The sequence below is a fragment of the Nesoenas mayeri genome (assembly GCF_963082525.1).
Source record: "Nesoenas mayeri genome assembly, chromosome: Z".
Lineage (NCBI taxonomy): Eukaryota > Metazoa > Chordata > Aves > Columbiformes > Columbidae > Nesoenas > Nesoenas mayeri.
In genome coordinates, this window is record NC_137542.1 from 60,157,363 (window position 1) to 60,182,193 (window position 24,831).

A 24,831-nucleotide genomic window follows, 5' to 3' on the forward strand; every position below is an offset into this window, starting at 1 on the left:
GATGCTCTGAGTTTCAAACAAGACATGGGTAGCTTTGACCCAGTGAGGACATCAGCTTCTGTAGCACCTTTGGCATCTCTTTACATTTCAATACAGTTAAATATTTTGATTTTTAGATCACTCTTTATTTGAATAATATGCCTGGAGTTTTACAGGAAGTATTAAGTGTTCTGATAAATAACAAATATTGTAACGAAATCCTAGCAACATCAAAACTTCGTTAAAAAAGGAAGTTTTCACATCCCCCTATTCTAATGAAAAGTTTTTTATTTTAATATATGGGTGTAAAATCTGACTATATCCAGCCTCAGTGACAAGTTGTACATCTGTTTAGTGAAAACAGTACAGCAATCCCTCTACCTGTTGTTATATAAACTAAAACATCCTGTGAAGTACTTGGCAAGTTAGTTGCTCATAGGGGAAAGTCCAAGCGCATGGCTTTTTTTCTTGTCTTAATAAGAAGAGGAGCCTCTCAGTGTGTGACTTAGTATAATGCAGTGGCCGTGGTATTTTATTTTCTTCCTGTATTACTAACATACTGTCTGAAAGTTGAAGCACAGTCTGCTAAAAATGTCTGAAAGACACTTTTGGCACTTTACTGTTACCAGTCCAGAAGTTGAAATGTAATTTCTGCATTTCCTGCCCCCTCCTACCCCCCCAAATAGAGATTAAAAAAAAATAGAAGTAACATTTTAATTTGGAAGTGTTAGCAGTTTGATAAAATAAGTACTCAGTGCTGTTTTGGAAAAGTATTTATTTTTAGATGAATTTCCTGAGGAAATGAAGCTTACATGATCGTGTTGTCCATCTGCACATGTTGGTCCTTCCTTAAAAACTGTTGACTTTGTCATCTGATTTCAGCCAAACTTGAAAGTTGAGGTGACATTTTGAAGATGATTGTTTCTTAATTTTGTGAAAATTTGTTGCTAATTAGAGAAAGAGACCTAAACTGGTGTTCTTGCTGAGGAGAAAAGGGGCAGAAGATAGCTGGTGTATGCTATCAGTAATCAGCATAGTAGGTTTGCTCCATTTAGATTTGCTTTCTCCTGTTAGGTAAAAATATTGTAGAAGCCATGGATAATAGGGGAGACTGTTGTAGCAATGATTGAGTTTAAAGGAAGAAGTACACATTTCCATAGCAAGGTGAAGTTTCCATAGTTCCAGTGTGCACAGCAAGATGTGTTGAAGCTTTCCAAACTGAATAAAGTTGCAAGAAGTAATTTCTTTATCTATGCACTTGGAAACCTTCCCTTTTAAACTGTAGACAGACCAGCTGGTAGAAACCACGCTGATTCTTCTTGTTGTGTTCTGTCTTTTAATGAGGTATTTGAAATTAAGTTACACTAAATTAATTTAATTAATAGCAAAAAAAAAAAAAAAAAAGAAGCTTTCCTATAGCTATATTTGAATTTTCTGTAAAGGGGGGATTTTCTTATTTTAAGCAAAAATATTGTCCCAATAAACTCTGTAAAGGTAGGCATAAGCTATATTGTAAAAACACAAGTGACACTTCAGAACTGCTGCTTCAAAATTGCAATGTAGAGCTATGTGAGCAAGTGACAGGTTACAGACTAAATTTTATGTTCACCTTCTGGGGTCTGTAGGTGTTCTAGCCACATTTAATGCTGCAAAAGATCTGTTATGTTTAAAAGAAAACAAATACATTTTCTCTCTGCCCCACCCAACGTGTATACAGACACACATGCGGATATGTGTATATGTCTCTCTTTTTTAAGTGTTTAGCAGCCAGTGAAGGTTTGAAATGCTGCCCAAGTGAATGTTTCTGAAGTTGTCTTGCTTTTTAAAATCAATCCATTTCTGTTTTACAGTGCCTGAAAATGACAACAAAGCGGAATTTGTTTGTGCGGCTGGTGCCATGCCGCTGTCTGCGTGGAGAGGAGGAGACGGTCACTACACTTGATTATTCTCACTGCAGCCTGGAACAGGTGCCTAAGGAGATTTTTACTTTTGAAAAGACCTTGGAAGAACTCTATTTAGATGCTAATCAGATTGAAGAGCTTCCAAAGGTATGTTGGGTAGTTTTCCTTTTAGTTACCTTTATTAACTGTTACTTCATCAGCATTGTAGAAGTTGACAGTGTCTACCTTCCCCTCCAGCTTTTAGGCTCCGGTTTGCCAAGTATTTTTTTAGTAAATTTTGGTCTCAGAAGCAGCAGCCATGGTAGAAGGAATGTTTATGCATTCCAGCTTGACTAGTTTGCTAATGAACTGGGATGAAACTGCTCAAGCGACTGATCCAGCCCAAGAGAGGTACAGAGCAGAAGAGGCAGGCTAATTTATTTCTGTAGCAGTGTCTGCTCAAACTGATGAACTGTATTCAACTCCCTGCAGCATTATTTTGAATCTCTGATAACACGTGAAGATTAGAAAAAGCAAGATTAATGTTCTGATTTCTGTGCCCACAAATGATAGGTACAATCAAAAGTATCTATTCACTTGAAGTCCTGCTTTCTTCTTCGATCTGTGACTGAAGACACTTTCTGAAGTACCTCAGATTACTTAAATTCAAAAACTGGAGAGCTGGAATGCCACTTTGATTACATCTTTATTATGTAAATTAATATTTGTTGTTTGTTCTGAAATCTGAAGACAAACTGCATGCTGAATTAGCAGTAAACTAGAGAAAAGAATGAGAATTTTTGCTAGTGATTCTTTTACAAAGTACAAAGTGATGATTGCAATGGACTTGTTTCCATTACTAGGTCCTGACTTGATTGAGTTAAAACTTAGTAGTTAGATGAAAGACTAAATATTTGAAATAATTTTATATAAGTTGTGTGCAAATCTTCATTGTCATGCAGGACAACTGTAGAATGTTTTGTTAGATTTTTTGAAAAATTTGCTGTAACCACTTCAGGTTTTGCTTATTTGGATTTTTTTGAAAGATAAATGAAACAAATAAGGAAATAAGTTTTTTTCAGGGTAGTAACTTGACAGTTATCAGAAATCCTGGATTGCAGTAAAACTGACTTAAACCAGCTGCATGCTTTTGAAAGTCCAGCCCTAAAGGCTCCTCAGAAGCCATTAGTGAAAATCTGTAGTTGTATGTTGAACAGAGCTAATAACATGTGAGTTAAAACTAGACATTTTGTCAAAGTCTGTTACAGTTGAGAACTTCCTGTATTTTATTTTTGTCTCTTCCTAAGCAGATATTTCTGACTTAGTAACTTTAGATATTAGTATCTTGCTTTTGATGACTTTGTATCAGCCTTTAAGGGTGTTTTTCAGGTGATTTCAGAACTTTATTCCCTTGTCTTGTTCTTTATTGGAGAAGAACAAAATTGAATGCTTAAACAGAATAAAATACATTTATTAGCCAAAAACGGGAAAACTTCTGAACTCTTCTTGCATTAAATTCCTGTTTCCCAAATTGTAAGAACTAAGGGAGCATCGTCCTCCCGAACTTGTAATTCTCTAAGAAATTCCTTTTAATAATCTTAAAAGAGGAAGAAAGTCTGTACTGTAGCAATCAAATGGATGCATGTTGGTGTTTTAGACAAGAAGAAGCAGTTAGTGCTTTGTCTTCTCTTTCTACTTACATGCCATTTGATTTTATTAGTCAGTTCCTATATGAAATCCCGTTTTGGTACATGAGTAAACAGAGAGGTGGGCAGTCTACCACTTTCCTTGGTCTAGTCTGAGATTAAATTATCCAAGCGATTAGAAAGACTGCTCAAACATTTATGTTTTGTTCATTTTTGCTTTTCTTTGTTGAACTGTAGGGACCTGTAATAGCCTACACTTGCTTTGTGTTAATAAAATAAGCCTTATAGGCTTATTTTTGAGAAGCTAAGGTTTTTTTATTCAGCTTTTAAGTAATTTCGGTCATTATTTTTACTACACTTTCAATTTTCACAATAAAGAATGAAGGCCTGTAACGTTTGAAATGATCCTAGCTGATCTGAAGCCAGAGTTTCAAGCTGTGTATGTCTTTTCCCTAATCCAAACTTTTATTTAGTCTTTTTAACTCTGAAAAAGCCTTCTAATTAAGCCATTTCAGACGAAGGGTGCGGTACTTATTAGGCTGTCTTCAGCTTTCTGAAGCCTAGTTAAAACATTCCCACTCTTCTGCTTTCCTTGTTGCTCTTGGTGGTGTATTCTTATCCCTGTTTTGCAGTCTGCTGCCCTTTGTATGTGATGACACAACAGGTTTGGGGCTGTCTTGTCAACCAAATCACTGAAATGGCCTGTCAGTGTGTGGGGCTGCTTTGTGTTGTCATTTTGGTTTTGTTTGTTTGGGTTTTTGTTGTTGTGGTGTTGGTGTGTTTTTGTTTTGTTTTTTTTTGTTAAACCCAGTCTTTTCAGAATTCCATCAAACTTCAAAAATTGGTTCTTACGGTATAGCTCATTAATTTATTTGACTGTCTGTGGACACAGCATGAACAAACTGCAGTGGAGAGGTAAATGGTGGTAGAGACCGACTTTGCTTTACATGAACCACTGGTGTGTAGTCTCTGTTTCAAAAGTGACCGGCCATTTGAAATGGTTTCATCTTGCGTGAAAAGGTACCCTGTTTATCCCAGGTGCCATGGTGTGAATTCAAGCTGAAAAGCTCAAACTGTAGCAGTTTTACTTTTCCCTCTCACATTTATGTTCAGAAGAAATTGTAATTCTGCAGTAAAATAGGCCTTAATTATATGACTGGTGGTGTTTACTAACATTAGTGATTACTTACTTAGTCATCTAATGTGCAAACATTAAAAAAAAAAACAACAAAAGGAGCAACTACAAAGTCAACACCATACAAAACCCTCCTCCTTCCTGTTTTCCTTTATGAAATTTTGCAATTCCTTCTGCTGCATTTTCTTTCACCTGACTAGTCGGGGAAATTGTAATGATTGCAGGAGTCCAGATTATTATTTTCAGGGATGAGTTTTAAGTATATATTGTTGCTTGAAGTACTGAAATTAAGGAATGGCTCCAAAACACATGAGCTCATCAAAGCTATCCTGTCCATCTGATATCCTAAGTAACTTGTAACTCTTCAAAGCCTTAATGATATCAATGAGTACTAACTGGTGCACATTTCAGAGGAATTGGAAACATCGGGGGGCAAGTTAAAGCTCATTCCTTGAACTATCCGTCTTGCTAATTGATGTTGACTTTTGTTCTGGAGTGGTATATGCGAACATAACATGAATGGCGCTTGTTCAACAGTCTATGGTTGAAATAATGGACTTTGCAACTGAGAGAAATCAAAGAAATTTTGGTAGAACTAAACCTCTTCCTATGATGTTCTTTGGGATAAATTTTTTTTAGTCATAGAACACTTCCTGGTTTCATATGATCTTTTCTCGGAATTCCAAAATAAAAGAACAGTCAGTGCAGGTATTTATGAATTATCTTATCCAAAATTGTTGGAAAAGGAATGTTCATCATAAATTGTTCAGATGAACCTTTTCAACCACTTTTTTACAGATATTATTGTGTACTCTATAAGATTCCTACATACCATTTAGGGATTTTTCTTCCATTACACTGCTATTGCTTGCCCTGTTTTGTCAATTTGTAAAGCTTTTGGGTAAGAATTTTAAGGTATGTTGCATATGGGAAGAGATCTGGCACTGAACAAGTATTTGTTAACAAATTATAATACATGTGTACAGAAGAGATTGTATAGGTTTTTATATCCTTAGCTCAAGCTTTCAGTAGTTTTCATCTTAATTCTGTTGGATTTTTGTGTACTTGAGCTAGGAAGTTATGGAAGGGAAAAATATTGTAAGATATAACAGAATAAAATAGTAAGTTTTTAGAGATCAATACCTACTCAAATCCTGTGTTGTAGAACTATTTGACTTTAAAAAATGCATCTATCAATGTAGTTTTCTCTTTTTTTAGAGGAACTATAATTACCTCTGTATCAAATGGCATGTCTACTATGGAAAATACAGGATGTTTCAAAAAGATGGACCCAATTTTAAATCATACTGCGTTCAAATTTGGTCTATCTTTTTGAAATACCTTGTATTTTGCGATGTTTGCAGGACTATGTAACTATAGGTCATAATTTCTGAGATACTGGAAGGGATTTGTCAGAAGTGTTAAGAATAACTACTGGCTTGTGATTGTTTGCAGTCTTTTGCCTTCCTAAGCATTGCAAACTTAGTCAATTTTGGATAAAACTAGTTAAATAAAGTTTTTGTAGTCAGAAAATCTAAGCAGTCTGGCCTTCAAGCTGCAAGGTCAGAAGTTTAAGGGAATTAAAAACAAAAGCTATGTAAAGGAAACTGGGAGAAATTTGCATTCACTTTTTTTCTTTGTTTCAATAGCAACTTTTTAACTGTCAGTCTCTGCACAAGCTGAGTTTGCCAGACAATGATCTAACCACATTGCCAGCATCCATTGCAAATCTCATTAATCTCAGGGAACTGGATGTCAGCAAGAACGGTAAGTCACTTCATTTATTATATTGGTATAGCTAGAAGGCAAATCACCGTTGACTAAACAAAGACACTACTGAAAGTATAATTTTTAGAAGCTACACATCTAGTAAGTTTTAAATTACTACTCCAAATCGCTACTTAACTTAAAAGATGCTCTTTTATGATCTGGTTGTGATATTTAATTGTATAAAATAGATTAGTTTGTACAATGAGATTAATTACTGAAAACTGATACTGTATTTTAAATTCTCTCAAAATGCATATGCTCGAATGTATTACTTTTAGTGGCTTTCCTCATAATTTGCTATAATAGAGTTTATATATTTTTATAAATATAATTTTATTATTTATTTGGCTGGATTCTATTGTTATATTTTGGTTCATATGAATATTGTTTTCAGTTATTTTAACGAGCTGTCTGAAAATTGGAGTAGGACTTGGCTGCTTCGCTGTTCTGCTCTGGGGATGCTAACTTCTTTCACGTGGGGAAAAGTGACTATGGACAATGACTGGTTCACCTGTCTGACTTGTTAAAAATCTATCATTCTGTGTGAGTCAGCCTTCTATAAATTATGAAACAGTGTCAGCGAAGTATTTTGTACAAGGGGTTTTATTAATGGTGCTGCTTTGGCAAGCTGGCAGATGTGAGCAACTGTGAAGAAACTGAAGTAACTTATATTGTCATCATACTTAGTTGTGTGGCTTATTTGAGAGAAAAAAAAGTTCAGTCACAGTAATTGATGACGATATAATAGTCTTGTCTTACTAACTCAATGTGAAGTACGAGGACCTCTCCTTGAAATTGTATTTGAAAATACAAATTGCATAAATATGCTAAAGATTTTATCATGTTCATTGTTTCATTAGGACAGCTAGCTGATTATTACTCACATAGCTAAGCAAGTTCTGCTTTATTAAGAAATTGTTCTAGTTGTTTAGGTGTTGGCATTCTCCTTGATTGTCCATTGTAGCCCAGTCTGTACTTAAACTGTTACTTTATTATTTCTGCCTAATGAACACAGCATTTAGTGTGATAAATTGACCTGATCGTCACTGTTCTGTTCCTGGTACAAGTGGATTAATAGTCTTTCTTAGAGAATGCTGGCCTTAAAATTTTACAGTGACACACAACAGGGAAAGAATCATCTTTTTGTCCTAGGCTGAACTGTTGAAAGGATTAACTGTTTCCAACACAAGTTCTTAATGCAGAAGACTTAAAAGCAGCAAAAGGGCATTTGAGTTCTAGAGCTGGCAAATTCCTTTGCTTATGGATGTAAATAGGCAGCTGGTCACTTACCAGCTAGAGGGTTACTTGTCTGTCCAAAATGGCGTAACCTTTAGCTAAGCCTTCAGAGAGCTGCTGAAAGAGCACTTGTTCCTCTGAGACATACAAAGAATTTAAGGAAGCAATAGCTGAACCATGCACTATTCCATTAAACTATGAAGCTCTGTTATCTAGGGGTTGTTTTCGTTTTGTTTTCAACACCTTTCAGAGAAATGATAGGACAGAAGCTTATTTAAACTATTATCATGTGCCTGTTCTCAGCCTTATCACAGTTTGGATAGCTTCTATGCCTAGTGCTGCACAGCAAAAATAGTCCTGAGGTCACATGCCTGTTTACTTGGTACATCATGTCTCCCACTATTCCTGAAAGCTCTGTAAAACTCTATACAAAACCAACAAATTGGGGTCCCTGCTTGTCAAAAAAACCCAGGGTCCCTGTATTTCTTACCTTACCCTGAGGCAAGAAATAGTGCTATTTGTTCTGTAATAAATTGATGTTATTTGAGACTTCAGTTTGTTGGCTTAAGTCCCTTTCTGTTTACCAGTCTACTGTGGCAACTATGGAACATTTTTCTCTTGACAACTGCAAGCCTATTCTATTTCCTTGTGTCTCTTTTTCTGTTGGTAAGAATTTACTGCTCAGTTTCCCACTGTCCACGATTGTTCTGGTGTGTGTCTCTAATAAAGCCAAATAAGAGGGGCTTTAATAGTTTTCCAAGACTATTTTCAAAATCTCTGATTCTTCCTTTTTCTCTATAGATGTTGAAAGAATAAAATAGGGAAGCAGTAGACTTGGTGGGTAGCACAGGAATTTATTTCCCTTAATTTATTGAAAAAAATACCAACCTGAAGATTAATCATCAGTCTTAGCGCAGGATGATGAAAGATGCCAAAATCTAAAATAACTGAGTGTGCTTTTCAGATTCCTGTGCTTGTGGCAGGGGAAGGTGATAGTTCCTGTTTTTTTCTTGTAGTATTGATATACCATGTTTTCTTCTGATATGGCTGGAGCTAAGTCATACTGTGCAGATGCCTTTGGATCAAAAATGTATTTAGTTTTAAAGGTTGCATTTTAGAAGAAGAGTTAGTTAGACTTTAGTTTTCAAATACCACTGTATATGAAATTTGATAGGATTTTTGTGTAAGATAGTTGAGCTATTTGTGGTGTAGGCAGAATTGAATGTATTGACCAAAGAGAATAATTTAATTCTAAAGAGCTGAAACAAAAATGAAGAATGAAGCTTCAACTTTAAAATGTGTTCAAGTTACTACATGAATTGCAGTCTGGCTCACAGAAGGAGACCTGTTGCACAGTAAATCATCCAGTTCCAAGTAGAACTAGATACATACACATATCTGTGCATAATATTTGATGTTTAGATGAAAGATCAAAATTGCAGATTCTTCAAGGCAACAGATGGTTACAGAAAAGGTATTAGTCCAGGAAAGCAATATTTTTAGGATGTTTTAATAGCTCTTAAAAGGCCTTGCCTTTTTAATTTCAGATTTAAATGTGTCTAATTTTGTATGTACAATATATAAAACTGTAACAGAGAGACACCAGATATGCAAGGGTGGATGCTTATTTAATAATATTTAATCAGAACAAGGATTCATCTAGTTGAGTGTCCTGTCCTCAAGAGTGACAAAAAGCAGAGCTCTAGGGAAGATTTAGTAAAATATGGAAAGCCAGCAGACATGCATGTTTCACTGTATGCTCCCAGTGTCTAGCAGCTCCTGGTTTTGGGCCTTCTTGAGCCAGACAGGGTGAGGTTTTTATTTAGTAGACTTGGTTTGCCTCCTCCCCTGTCAATATATCTAGTCTTTGCCTGAAGTGATGTACATCTTGAGGCATGTGCTGAGCTACAGAGTACAAACCTCTAATGATTGTGTGTTCTGGAGTATACAGAAGTCTTTGTACAAGCATTTGGTTTGGAATTTATTATTCATGGCTGCTGAGGAGGTCATGGCATAGATGTAGCTTAAAATACCGAACTGCTGCTGTATATGCAGTAAGCATGTAACAGAATTAGTTTTAGCTTTGCCTTTAGTCTTAGCAATAGGCAATAAATTCTATAGTTTTTTGGTAGTGAGTACATCAGTTGTTCTTTTATGGCATTTTAACCAGATTCTTTCCAGGTATGCTTCAGCTTTGAAACTTTTACCTAAAGCTTAATGCTGTCCTAGTCACAAAGATGAAATGATACTTGAACAAAGGTTACAATAGATAAACTACATTTCTATACAAGAAATTACATCCTGGAGTCTATAAAGCATCTAGAGATGCCCTTATCTCTGAGTCCTACTGGCTTACATCCTAGAAAGAACTTGCAGCACTCAGAATGTAAGACCCACCTAGAAAACCGAGTGTTTGTTTATGAAGCTAAAATAAAATTAAAAATTTTAAAATCCTCTGTGGCCAGGTTATTTGGTGTATCAACAGTTGTACAGGAGGAAAACAAACAAAACACGAACAAAACACCAAAAACCCCCTACACAACACCACTCTTTGCCCCTAAATCTGTCTCTTTCAGGGTTTCTTAACTTCTAAGGCTCTGGGATGCCAGTCTCAGCCTGCACCTAGCACAATGTGGAAGGCGGTCAAGGAAATATTTTTACCTCTTCTTTGAAGAAGAGAAAAGCGTTCGTGTATGGTGTGTGAGGACATATAAAGGGGCAGAAGAGTTAGCTTTACAGGTTACTAGAATCAAGTGATTTGAAAGGCTGAAGCATGCCATGAGATGACTGTCAGGGAAAACAGGCTTTCCTGGAAGGCTGGGAAATGTGCTTGAAATTACTTATGACTATGAAGTTAGCATAGTGGGTAACAGTGAGATGGTCTGGTTTTCCCTGGTTGCAGGTGGTAAAAGAACAAAGATTTTTTTAAGTTCTGTATTATTCAGGCCTTTGGAGGATTAAATAGCAAGAAAAAAATGAGCAAGACAAAAATAAACATGGTTGTTTGGAAAGAAGAGTGTCTTCTGTTTTCTGTTAGATATTGAGATGCAATTCTCTTTCACTGCAATGTTACAGCAAATTTAAACATGTCAATTTGTCAGTCTGTGTTGCAAGGAATGTTCATGGGAAAATACACAAACCAAATCAAAGAAAACAAACTTACACCCCCCCCCACCCCCCCCCCCCACCCCCATCTGTCTATAAAATTATTTTAAGTAATTTTAAAGAATGTTGTTAACAGATGCAAATTTAGACCAAATATGTTTTCTTCAGTGTTTTAAAATCATCTGCTGATTTGGCAAAATAGCTTTAGTATGCTGTGTGCCAGAAGTTGGTGAGTTGGAAAATGAGAATTCAGGCGAGGATCTAGTCTTATGTTGCCCATCTGGTGCAGTTAGGAATACAGTTTTCAAAGGAAATGAGAATTATTCATAGTTAATAGGGAGACAGATCCAAGTTTTATTTTCCACAGGGAGAAGTGAGAGAGGAAGATCATGAATACAAAAATAACCTGCTGTAAATTTGCTTTTCGCTGTGTCTACTGGGACGGATGGGGAAGGACAGATGGGAGCAGGAGTTTTATATCATCCATGATAGTGAAATAAAAGATAATTGATCCGCTGCTGACTCTTGAGTCTGTAGCTTTATTATAATGTATTGTTATCTAGAGGTCATAAATCTATCCTAAATGTAGGCAGCTATTCTATTTAAAGTTCTTTATTCAAGTGTTTACAGTGTTTTTTCTTAAATGTATTGTCTGTCTTTGCAGAATTAAATGATTTCTGTGTGTAAGAGAGGATGTGAACAGACTAGAATTTCAAGGCAGTTGAAATAAGTTTAATACAGATCTCATAATGAACTCTAAAACATTCTTGTAACACAGAAAGGGTACTGTAAAAGTAATTATGGGGTTTTTAGGGATGGATTTGCACGTAAAATCAGAATGTACATTTGTTTTTGTAAAGGGATGTGCTTTGAGTGACAGCCATCACGTATCAACCAAAAGTGACTGGATAGACAACACCGAATTTGCTACCCAGGGTGGCAGGAGATTGGGGGGAAAAAAGCAGAGCAGCTTTACATGTTTATGTTACACTTCAGTTTCAGGTTACTCAGGTGAGTCACTCCAGCCATGAATTAGACATAGCTGGAAACAACCTGAACCTTGGTAACTGTCCAGGACAGCATTATGAACAAAACTGCTGCCCACAACCTTCTCAGTGTTCCACATTTTGCAGTTTTACCCTGCCCTGGCATGTTTAGGTTTATGAAAATCAGTATGTCAGGCATGTCTTCAAGAAGTAGCATTATTGGTTAAAAAAAACTTATTAAATTTTTTTTTTTTTTTTTTTCCCCAGAGAAATGGCATTTAGGAATCCATATTGCTACTCAGACTCCTTTTCCTTTATATTGGGTAAAGAGCATGGTTAGAGTATGCCTGGAGATATCTTACTCTAAAAATTGAAGTTCTTTCAGATGGTTTGAAGGTGAATGCTTGGAAGACTCGTGTCGGCTTGCTGGAGTATTCTAACTGTGCCGTTACATGTGTATAAAAGGAATAAAAAAACCTCAAAACTATAAAAAACACCAACTAAACTGTTGCCTTTTCTCTGCCTGCATTGGCTCTGATACCTTAGCAGCGCAAGTTGTTGTTGTTGTAGAAAGTGATGAGGAGGCGTTATCCATTTAAACAGATCAGGAAGCTAACATACAGTATAAAGTAGGATTCATTACTGTCTGAACATCACAGAATCGGTGTGACTTTTTAGCTTTCTGATTAAAACCTGAAACTTTTGATTTCATAAATGGTGTCAAAACAAAAATTTTAGTAATACTAAACTTGAGTCAGACTTGTAATGCACTCAGAGGTATAAAAAGGCAATTTACTTCTTAATACTTCTGCTTTTTCCACATGTGGACACTTAATCTGCAAAAGAACCTTTTGGCTTAATTGAGAATAAATATTTTATTAAGTAAATGTACGTAGTTAAGTACGCACCTCATTAACAATGTGAGTACCAAATATATTGCTGTTATCAATACTGTGTTTTATTGTAAATCTAATTATAATAGTTATCACAAACAATAAGAGTACATTTTTCTTTAAAACTCACAAGAGAAACCTGATTTACCTATGTAAGTATTTAATTTATTTATTTTTTAAAACTTTTTTTTTTTAATGAAAACACTGTTTAACTTGTTTCTGTTAGATTTGTAGCTTGACTGACATTTTTGTGTTAATAATTACTGGGACTGTACAAAAGTTATTTATTTCCCCATATGAAAAACCTCAAAGCAGTCCTCCAAATAAAGCTTTGACTTCCATTTTTAATTGTGTAAACTTAAAAAAGGAGCCCCCAGCATATTCGTAGCTTACAGCCCTGCAGGTGGGTACCATTAAAGGGAGGACAAATGAGAAAGGAAACCTTACAACTTCCAGAATGTGCAGAACTGAAGAAAATAACTTTGCAAAGTAAAGATGGAGAGGTGAATCTGCTTACTAAGCTGCAAGTAGATATTGTCAAGTGAAGTAACTTAAAAGAAAAATCAGAAAATCCAGGGGAGCTGGTTTTTAGAAGTTTGTAAAATTTTTAAAAGATTTTTAGATTAGCAATTTCTGTGTCACCCTTCATTGGTGAGTGACAATAAACCCCGTGGCAGATGCTGTTAATCCCTGCCCTCCCCGCTAAGGAAAGGGAATAGGAGGAGAAGGGAGAGAGACTTAGAAGCTGTAAAGTTTAAAATGCTAAGTTAAAAGTTAAAATAGTTAAAAATTATTTATAATACTGCTAATAAGAGAAAATAATGCAAAATACATTAAAGCAATATTGAATTTCCCAGCTGGGCATAGCTAGGCCCTGTGGTAAAGCTGACGTGGTGCAAGGCAGGCAACAGAGGTCCTGGACTGGATTTGGCAGTAAACCTGAACTGGATTCAGGGATGCAGGGCCTGGCACCAGGCCAAGGATCACAGACAGAGCTGTCAGGGTTCTCTTCAGATGCTGGTCATGGTCAAAGAGAGGGAGACCCCTGTGATCTCCCACTTTTATGTGGTATATGACATGAATGGCATAGAATAGCTTATTGGTCAATTTTGGTCACCTGTTATGTCTGGCTCTCCCTGTGAGTATGCTAGGCAGATGAAATTTATCAGTGACCTTGGCTGCCATAGCAATAAGGATAACTTTTCTTCATATTTTTCATACTGTTTGTCAGCTCCAGAGCAAGCACTGTCCAAAAAAACATGCAGCCAACCTCGGGAAAATGCAGTTACTTAGGAGAACCTAGTTGAAGGGAAAATTCACTAAAAGAGAATTGGTCTTGTTTTAACCAAAACCAGGACACCTTGATAAAAGCAAAAATTTTTATAGAGAGGGAACTTCCTCATGTAAACAAGGTGGAGAGAGTAGAGAATGAAAAGCTATGTAAGTGTATTAAAACTGGTGTTTTATTAAGTCTGTAACAAGTGTACAGGTTTATTTTTTGAGTTGTACTTCTTGAGAAAGATAGTTTTCTTTGACAGGTATCCAAGCTTACATATTTTTGCCTTTAGTAAGAGACAGACTGAAAGCCGTGGCTTCTCTAATGCTTATATACAAGGAAAACCAAGTTGCAAGGAATTTTACAGTTCTGACACTCTGAGAGTGCAAGAGGAGCAACTAATTTGACATAGAGCGGGTTTCAAAAGCAGAACTATACAAAAGTATATTTGCAATGATTGCTCCTTTCCCTTGAAATGACTGATTGATTGATTTTTAGGGTAGGTTTTTCACTAAATAAGCCAGAGGCTCCAAAGCTGCTTGATGACGACCAGCATACTGAGTACCACCTTGTGCACAGGCACAGGTACGTGAAGGCCAACATGAAGTTGCCAAGCTGCAACTCAAGCTCTGAGCAAGAGGTGCTACTGCTGTCCTACAGCCTGGCCAGGCATCTTGTGGCAACCTGAGATCTTGGTTGATTTGAAATCAGCTGTGAAAAGGGATCCTTCAAGAATTTTGGAAAGAGGAATGAACGTTGGAAAGAAAGGATGGATGGGTCAGCATTGTGCAGTGAATTTATTGGGCTCTAACACACTGCTTACTTTGAACAGTAAAAAATGGTGCTTTTAATTCAGAAAATATGCAGAAATCCAAAATTAAAGTGAGTTATGTAAATATACAGGAATACAGACAGTGACTGGTACTTTAGTCTAAGCTTTTAGTTTAAAATTTCAGCTTTTGCAACAGATTTTACATAATCTTTGGGAGAGCTGTGGTGTGTATTCATGAGCTCTGAAAATATTTTTATTGCCATTTGATCCATGTTGTAGCAGAGACCTGAGTGGAAGAACAAACAAAAGCTGCTCTTTTTGTGGTGAAGCAGCTTTCAGGTAGGTCCTAATATAATAGCTCCTTGGCCAGAAGATGAGACCAGGATGAGTAGATTAGCTGAGGGAAGAATGTATGTAATTAAGATTGCTTTCATATTCATGCAAACAGAGCTTGTATGTTTGCATCTTCTGTACTTGTAAGGGTGCAGAGCGGTATGGGTGCACAGCAGGCTGTAGTTCCATTTATTTGCAGTAAGAGGTTTTTTTGGTGTGCCTACTATTTGGAGAGAAATTCTTTTTTCTCACATTTCCCACAAATGGAGAGATCTTGGCTGTCAGCTCCTTTGGGAATATCACCCATGTGGCTTCCACAGGTCTCATTATGAAAGTGATTTTCTTTATCTGCGCTTTTTTGGAATGAATCAATACTTTTTTGGGCAGGTGGGGGCATGGGGAAAGCCTCTTCAAAACATTTCCCTGTGAGAAGAGGTAAAACTTGGATTGGAGGCACTGCTGCTACTGGATAGCAGTAATGCTTTCAATAACTGAAATCTGGGCATTTGATTGTGAAGAAAAATATGAGTACGTGACTAGAGTACGAACAGCAGAGCAAGCCCCAATCTGCAGTAGAGCTGAAACAGCAGCGTACTGGAGTGTCAGCTCTGGGATCCATTGCAGTGAAGGATACTACCAGCAGCAGACGTGACTTGCACAATTTTCTGTAAATCCAGAATTGCCAGTATTTGAGTGAAAAATCTTATCTGATGGAGAGAAAAAGTTGTCCCAGTTTTCTCTCTTGCTTTGCAAGTTACACTGACCCTGGAGACAGGAAAGGATTGTGCTATGGAGGGGAGGAGATGAGTGTAACTCCAGATGGTGAGTGGGACCCCAATTATACTTACAATTGCCTTAATCCAGTCTAAACAAAGGGAGAGACATTTGTGCACATTTGCTCTGAGGAGCTGTGCCAAAACAATCATTGCTCTCCGGGGAGTTAGTGATCAAGCGAAATTCCCTATTTCAGCCGTGTTATGTGATCCAGAACTGAGGTTGATTACCTTCAGATTTGTGGTTATTGACCCGAAATCCCTGTATGACCTTTTTGGTATGCCCTTTGGGCATGTGCTGCAGCTGGTCTGTGATCCTGATGAAACAGAACTTCTAGGTTAGGCTGGTTAGCTGGTGAGTTTTTGCTAAGTAGAATTCTGAATGATGAATGCTTTCTGCTTTTGGCTTAGTCCAGATAAGAATTTTAGATTCCTCTGCCTTACCTTCCTGCCAAATCTTCCTTAACAATCTTCCAGTCCTGCCCTTCCAGTCCTCCCCCGGCTCCACTGCCCCCGCCTTTCTCTCTCTCTCTTTTTTTTTTGTTTGTTTGTTTGTTCTAGTGTTGTTTTTGGTAGAAACTGGCCAAAGAGTTTAAAAGTGCCTGAAATTTAGGAATATGGGGAGGAAGGAACAGACAATTAAATACTAAAAGCTATTACATAACATCATGTAAATATCACTTATTTGGGAAACTACACTACAAAAAGAACTTTGCTCTCAATTCAGTTTGGATCTGGTAGTTAGAATTGAAGATTACCAGGAAATTAAATTTTGTCCTGTTGTGCTCTGCAAATGGTCATAGTCCACAAGTGTGGTGGTTTGTACTACTTTAGAAAACAGTAACCATGATCTGTAAATCAGCTACAGCACTGAAATGGGTTGGAGGTGATGGTTGTTATCATATAAAGTAGGAAACAGCTGGATAAAGAACTTGTCTATATGATGCTTTTCGAGGAAAGCAGGGGAAGGCTGCAACAGACTAGTTAACCCCGAAGCAGTCTGTTGCACTGTCTGTCTTCCTCCTTTTGTAATCCGTCAGTATCAGTGTAGAAAGGAAGCAATAAAAAACACAAAAGAAAAATGGAATGTAGAAAGGAATGTGGATCTCAGTTTGCAGGGCTCATTGGATCAGATGCTCATGGAGGGTGGGGGTGGCTATCAAATGGATTAAATAGCACAGTATTATGAAAGGAGTGTCGTAAGATGCAGTCACAGAGACCCTCGACATTTGCTGAACTTCCTTAACAGAGAAGAAGATTCAGTACGCTAATGATCGATAGAAAGTGGAGAAAGAAGGAACAGATCCTCTTCTAAAGTGCAATTTACAGCCCTTTGTCCTTTTCTCATATCTGTTTCCAGTGTCTCTCTTCCTTCTTACTTACTCTTCTTTCTTACTTGCTTTTTGAATTCGCTCTCTTGGTGAGAGAACTGAAAGAATACTAATACAGCAGTAACTTCATGTTTCTAGCATGCAGGAGGAATGCAGCTGAGGAAAAGTCAGCATCTGAAGGTTGTTGTAATGCCAGGTAGTAAAAGCAACTTCCTGTCACATGGTAGAGGGAAGTAGTCTCCTGAATTTTTTCTCTTCTGAATGTGTACTGCAAACATTAGGTATATTTCATGCTGTCATTCCCAATTTACTGCTCTTTGGAATGATGGCAGCCATTTATCCGTTACTGAACTGTTGAGTGAGATTGGTAAAGATCATGTGTACTATTACAATCCTGGCCCTAAGAAGAAGCAAAAATAAATTCACAGGCTCCTTCATTGTTAGCTTTCTCCTATCAGTTGAATTTCTGTTGTTAATTTGTTGTTAGAACTGTTACTGCCTCTTGCCCAAGGCATAGTCAAACAAGAGACTACTGTAGAGTCCTCCGATTATGTACAAAAGCATGCTGATTTAACGTGTCTCTATTTGGATAGTTAATATTTTATTTGGCTGTGCTTTTGAAAGCAAGTTTACGTTGACATTCTCCTCTCTAGCAGATGTGCTGTGTGTTTTCTTTTCTAGGTAGTTATCACAGAATTAAGTCTTCTGTGCTTCAATGAATTCTTGACACAGGCAGTGGAAACTAATATTAATATTAAAAACATGAGGTTTAACTTCTTGGACCAGAGCAATCTTTCATCCAAGGACCAAGCCAAGGCCAGTAGTGTGACCCTCTTTCAGGAAACTAAGCTTAGCAAATCTCTCAGTATGATTCCAAGAGCAAAACTAATGTTATGTAGTGAGTCTGAAACACAACTCTGCCTTCATGGAAGAGTTTAGCAGTGGTTTACTCTGGTTAATGTAGATATTCATTTTAAGAGGTGAAGTTATATCATCATCTGTAAAGGGGTCTTGGTGTACTTATTAGGCAATAAAAGACTGCTGCATACAAATCATCTGTAACTTCATCTATACAGACCTCTTACGTGGTAGATTTTTGTTCAACTGCCATGACTCAGGATACTGCAACGTGTTAGATGCTTTCCATCTGTATGTTTGGATATTCTTGTTTTGTGATAGAGGCTTCTAGCTACAACTGGAATTAAGATGATGAATATTTAAATTTCCTGGACATGTGTTTCTCTTAATACAAAGATTATATGACAGCAGTAGGCAAGCTAGTTTTCTAGGCTTTCTATGGTAGTTTTCTAATATTTCTTCATATCTATCTTTGAACTTGAAAATATCACTGCTGCTTTCCAGAAATGAAGCTTCATTACATTTTAGGTGTTACCTCTTTAGTTTTGATCTTGAGCCATGAGAGCGATGAGTTGAATCAGTACCCCCTGCCATCATATTCTGCTTCAGCTCCGCTCACAGCCCCAGTAAACTTCACATGGCTGAAGCTGTGTATATAAAGCTATGTTTTTATTTACACATGTGTACATATAAATGAACACACTTTACAGGAAAACGAAAGTGTCAGAAATCTTGGCCTATATTACAGTTGATGGCTCAATTCCTCCTAATCCCCTCTGCTTCTACATTTTATTGTTCTCGAGTTCACCAAGGTATTTCCCAAAAGGATCCATGATAATTAGAGGTATTTAAACACCTGGTTAGACTGTGTGGCTTATAGTGCTTTTTTTACCTTTCACATCTCAGTAATAGAGTATAACACCTGGTACGAATAAAAACTAATAGCTTCAACCATTTAGTATGACAAAAAGGTTTCTATCAAGAAAGACCTTAAAGTCTACTTTGACAGAAATGGTATTCCTGCTTAAGTTAAATTCATGGCGAAGTTGGCATGGTGACTTTGGTCTTCAACATTACAAATTGACTTAATGTAAAAGTATGTGTGTTGTGACTACTTTCCTTGACTACTAATATTGCCATCTATTAAGTCCTAATAGAGCAGGTCAGTCTTGTTATTGAACAAACATAGAAATCACAAAGCTCTATGCTAGCAGTATAAACTGTGGAATTCCTTATGTAAATAAATAAAAAAAAAATTATTAGCATTTGGTGCTTTGCCGTGTCTTTTGTTTCATTATTCTCAGAACAGGTATATGCAGAGATGTAATGAAATCCCACCTGCCATCTGAATGAGAAGACACACTGTTCTTGTCTTTCTCTCTGCAACTGGACTGTGAGAGAGTTTATGTTGCTTGGAGCAGCATGAAATGTCATGTTTTCACTAGCCTAAAAGCAAGCATCCACAGGGGGTAGTTCCTTCTTAGTGGTCGCATTCCCTGGTTTCAGGAAGGCCACTCCACAAACCTGAGAAAGCACTTCAGATGCAGATAAAATTATATGCATTAATTGAAAGGCAAAGAGCTAAGATTTCTGTTATCTGAAAAAAAAAAGTGTTTGTTTTGAATTAATTTTATTTTACTGACATATGGGTTTTTCTTAAAAAAACCAGTGTATTCTTAATCCAAGTGGAAGGACTGCAGTATGAATGGTTGCTATACTTAGAACAAGTTTATTTAAAATCAAAACACTCGTCCCATGGTGTAAGAACAAAGTAGTGATAATTTGCGAAAGCAACTGCAGTTGTGATAACTATGGTTTTATTTGTTTTTATGGTATAGTAAATATTGAGGTGAAAGTCTTGGGCAGTAGAATGATTCAGTACTGATTTCCCATTGACATGGCGGATACCTGTCTTGGATTTTCTAGGCCTGCTTTGTCAGTTTCTCACAAATATGAATTTAACAGATAAGTGGATTGCAAATTTACTCTGGTGTTTCAGAAGATAACATTGGACAAAGAGGTTCTTTGTTGTATTAATTTTCAGACATAATTGTCTGCAGTTTTAGACCTTCTCTACAAATAATCTGAAGCAAACAGCAAGCATATGTCACATTTTGGGTTATCTATTCAGAACTGTAAACATACTTGAAACTTTACCATTTACCTGGATAATACACAAGCCATGCATCTGACAAACAGATCCTGTTGGAAACTTTGTTCTACCATGTGTATGAATGCCTTTTAAAAAAGAATTAATAAATGTGTACTTTAATATTTGGTAATCAGCAGTGGGAATTGTTAGTGTGCTGTTTCTGTAATGCTGCCTGGTGAGCTGCCTGCTAAGCTGCCACATGAAATGCTTTAGGAATAGGATAGTACAAGAATGGTTATTGTATAAGTCTATTTCTTCAATGAAAATGGTATCTAAAATGAAATATCAGAGAACCAGTCCAGTAGTTGCTAAAAGAATTAAGGTTTTTATGGCTAGCAGTTTTACATGCGTTATTGTTATGCCTGTGGTGGAGTCTAATAAACTAAGACTGATTCCCTATGTCTCCCTGTATCTTGCAGGCATACAGGAGTTTCCAGAAAATATAAAAAACTGTAAAGTCTTGACAGTTGTTGAGGCCAGCGTAAATCCAATTTCCAAGTAAGTTTGTCATTTTTTGGATGCTTTATATTTTGTGCAAACACTGCTGAGTCTCAAACTTGTCCCAAACGTGCCAACTCTGGGAGGCAAGGAGCAGAGTTAGCTGAGAAGTGTCTTGTTAACCTCATTGCACTGTGATACAGTGTAGCTATGTAATTAGAGTATTTTGCCGAAGTTAATAGGCTATGTGGGCAATCCTGCATTATACCATGTGGCTTTCTCTGCTTTTTAAAGTCCGTTTCTTCTCTGTGAACATAGTGAAATATGCAAAGAATTAATTTTAGTTTTAAGTCTGTACCACTCTTTTTCAGACTTATATGAGTGATTTCCCTGTCACTTTCTGTAGTGACAAAATTAATTTGCCAGAAGTAGCACTGGCAGAGATACAAACTTTGTACAACATAACTCTCCTGGGGAAAAAAAAGGTGTTGTTTAGGTTTTAATTTATCTGCCTAATGAATGCCTCCCCCACATAAGTTACCAGTAACATATAAGTTACCATAAATACGTAGCAAGGCTATATTTGGGTTCTGTAGTTTTTATTGGCTATAGATTTGTTTGTCTGTTTAAGCATTGAGGACAATCTCAACGCTTAAACAAACAAACAAACAAATCAAAAACTACAAACATTGACAGTAGGCTTACAGAGAACATGTATTTAGTACAATTTTGTAGAAATTCTGGTACTACCTTAATTTTAATGTTATCAGTATGTAAGACTTCAATACTATATTGTTGTTCAAGAAAATTACTTAATGCCCTGAATATAATTGAAAAAATGTCACTATCTTATTTTATTTATATACAGACTTCCAGATGGATTTTCCCAACTGTTAAACCTAACGCAGCTGTACCTGAATGATGCTTTTCTTGAGTTTTTGCCAGCCAATTTTGGCAGGTAAGTAAAATTTGAAACTTAGTATCTTCATTTAGTTTTAAATTTATGCAGAGCGGTTCCTGCTGCTTCTCATGCAAAATGTGAACTGGACGTGGCAAAGAAGTATATGTTACGGATCCATTTATGCCACATATTAGTTACAGATAAAACTGACTCTTTATCACCATTTTTCATTGGGCTTTTGAAGGACAGACATAATACTTATAAAATGTCAAGAAATAAAACTCATTTACATGCTTGCTGCTTCTACAACACAAGTCTGGTGAGTATGGGAGACTAGTATTTCTGAAATATGGATTGTTTATCATTTAGTCATTAGAGTGAAGCAAATAATGACATCTGTAATTCCTCTTGACCTCTCCTGGATGCACAGATTCCTTCATGCACATCTATAATTCTCAAGTGCCTTGTTGCCAGGAATCTTTCTGAAGGACTTAGCATATTTAGTGTGCTAAATAAGCAAAATTGTTCCACGTAATAGCTTAAATCCAAGACAAATATAACCCTCTTACCTCTTTAAAACTGATTCAGTCTTGGGAGCAAAAGTGAAAGGGAAATATTGTTAAAAAGAAGGCTCCTGGATAAGCATAATTCATCCTATTCTCCTTATAATCCTAATTTAGCCATTTCTGCTTTTTTCACCTTTCTTCACTCTTATTTTATGCTCTGTTTCTGACTGTGCTTATAGTTGGGTCAGCACAATTTACAAGAGATTAGAAAAGCTCCCAAATCGTGTTCTGCGCAAGTTTGGCAGACCAGGAGATGTACAATGAAAGATGAGCACAGATGCAGGCCATTACTGACCATTAGCTTATTAGTCATCTGTGATCAGGGTTGTTGGCCTATTCTTCTCTGTCCAGTTATTAGTCATTCCCTGATGAACAATTAAAAGCACCGGATCTGTTACACACCCAGCAAACAAAAAAGCTGCTTATGATGCAGGAGCATTAATTATCGTGCTTGTTTCAAGTACATAAAGTTTGCATTTCAAAAGCCTTCATTAAGGTTGAAGAAGAAATATCTAGAAGATGCATAGTCTTGTTGGAATTTTAATGATTACCTATACATTTTTCTGTTCTGATTTTTAATAGTCTAACCAAATGGCAAAATTTCTTAGTAAAAAACAGTCACTACAGGTGAAAAGAAAGACTTCGGATATACACAGTTGGTCTTATAAGTTAGTTAATCTTCCTGCTCTAACGGGCAATAATGTCTCTTGAAATAAAGCCAATGCCATATTAAAGCTAGTGAGGTTTTTATGTTCTATGTATCAGAGTCTCTGTTCCAGCAGTTCAGGTTAGAAATCTGGTTTCTCACATCAGTTTCTCTCTACTGTTCGTATTCATTTGTTCCACAGTTTAATTGCTGTCATCTCTCGTGTTGTCCCCCATTCTTTCACCCGCTGGTTTTATAATGTTCTCATATGCCTCTTTTAGTTTCTTAGACTAAACAAAATTCTGTTTCCTTCTGGTATGACAGGTTTTCCTTTGTGCCTGATTATATTAATCTATCTTGGAACAAGTTTCAGTTTGAATTCATCATCTTTTTGACAGAGGATGATTACATATATAGCTATATTTAGATTTCAAATTGAGATCTCTTCATGGCTTGTACAATGTCATTATTATCTTCTTGTTTCTCTTGGAAATGTCTGTGGTTATGCTCGAGTGTTCCACTAGCCTTTTTTGCAGCTGCCTCGTGTCATTTTTCCACATGACCAACTACCATGTGGGCACCTCAGCTAGAAATGGCTGCTGACTCTACAAGGAAATCACGAGTACTTCACTCTGTGCTATGACATCCTGGCCCTTTTCTGTTTTGTTTTGGTTTTGTTTTTTCAGTCCTTAAGGTTGTACAGGCTTTTTCCCTACAATATCCTAATAACTCACTGTATTGTCTGTCACTGTTTTGTGGCATCAGTTGACTTAAATGTTTTTCCTGTCCTTTAAGATTGCTGTTAAAAAACATTGAACAGGATAGTCCCAGAAAAGGTCTTTGAGCCCCTGTGTCATCATCATTCAACCTGATGCATAGGAAAGGAAACACTGTGTAATGCAAACTACTCTTAGTATTTGCATGCAGCATTTTATTACATTTATGTCCATGCTTTATTCTTGGCTTCAAACTTTGTGCCAAAGCTTTGCATACTATTGAGGTCAAGATTATCCAATTTTTTCCCCCTTTTTTATGACCGTTACATACTTGCTGTCCTTCAGTGATCTGGTCCAGCTTGCTAGACTTATTAAAAATCACCAGACTTTTGATTAAATGTGCCAGTTTCTTCAAAATTCTGAGGTGACAAAGTGATTTTTTTTTTTCTCCACTCCCAAATACTAATTTGAATGCTTCAATGTTGACATGGATCCCAGAGTCAGCCTTTATACCATTGCACAAAAATATGAGAATTGCTTATGCTTACCTAAGAAAACCGTATCTGTTGCATCTAAATACAGCATGTGTGTTTGCATTTAAGTGTACAAATATATAAGCACAGCATTCTAAACTTAAAGCTCACTGCATGCTGATTTTGAGACAGTGCTTCAAGAAGGAAATGTTTTTTACTGATGGTTGTTTAAGGTAAGCAGTGTCATTCTAAAAACTCCCGAGAATGTTGTCTATAATGGGGTATTGCTTCCAGAGACTTCTTACTGTGATGCTGCAAAGAATTTACTTGTAATCTTTTTTTTTCAACTATTTGGCAGTAGTATTTGCAGTAGCAGATATTTTAAGTAGTATCTACCTTAGGATAATTTTTTACATAAATGCACAGTGATAATCGAATTTGGGCCTTAATTTGGTTACATATATGCAATTTGGCTGAGATTTTTGCAAATGCAACTTGCTGTATTATGCATGTATTGTAGTCCTCTTGCCTTTATATTTTAGCTATGATTAAAAACAAACAAACCAACAAACAAAAAACAACAAAAAACCCCCACCACATTAGCAAAACTGCAAAGAAGGTAAAAAATAAAGACCAGCTCTCTGAAATATTTTTAGCTTTCCAAAGAGTGACTGCTGTTGAACAGCGAGTTTCTAAGTATACCTGTTACATATTTCTTTTACATTTTCTGCAGATTCTATAGTTAAAGAAATCAGACTTAGGAAGGATATTGATCTTATCCTGGCAAGGCATCCATATAGAGTTATAGTTTTATTTAAAAGTCGAGATACGTTTTAAAAGCAGGAGCAGTTCTTTACATTAAATATCAGTACTGGAACAATAATTTTGTTGAGATATTTACACCAGGTATATTTAAAATTGAATAATATGCTGTTACATCTTTCTATTTAGTTGATGTGTAAATAT

General features: G+C 36.5%; 1 protein-coding gene across 10 annotated transcripts in view; it reads left to right on the forward strand.

The window, feature by feature from the left end:
* ERBIN (erbb2 interacting protein) overlaps positions 1–24,831 on the forward strand; it is a 117,514-nt gene that overhangs the window by 50,108 nt on the left and 42,575 nt on the right. For 9 of the 10 annotated variants that reach the window (XR_013923508.1, XM_080362029.1, XM_080362026.1 and 6 more), the window contains 4 exons: positions 1,830–2,027; positions 6,290–6,407; positions 20,545–20,623; positions 21,432–21,521. Coding sequence is in view for 8 of the 10 variants with exons in the window: in XM_080362029.1 (XP_080218155.1) it covers positions 1,839–2,027; positions 6,290–6,407; positions 20,545–20,623; positions 21,432–21,521 (476 nt within the window). In the remaining 2 variants the exon portion in view is untranslated. Of the gene's footprint in view, positions 1–1,829; positions 2,028–6,289; positions 6,408–20,544; positions 20,624–21,431; positions 21,522–24,831 lie in introns of those variants that run through there. The other variant, XM_080362027.1, reaches the window with a different exon arrangement.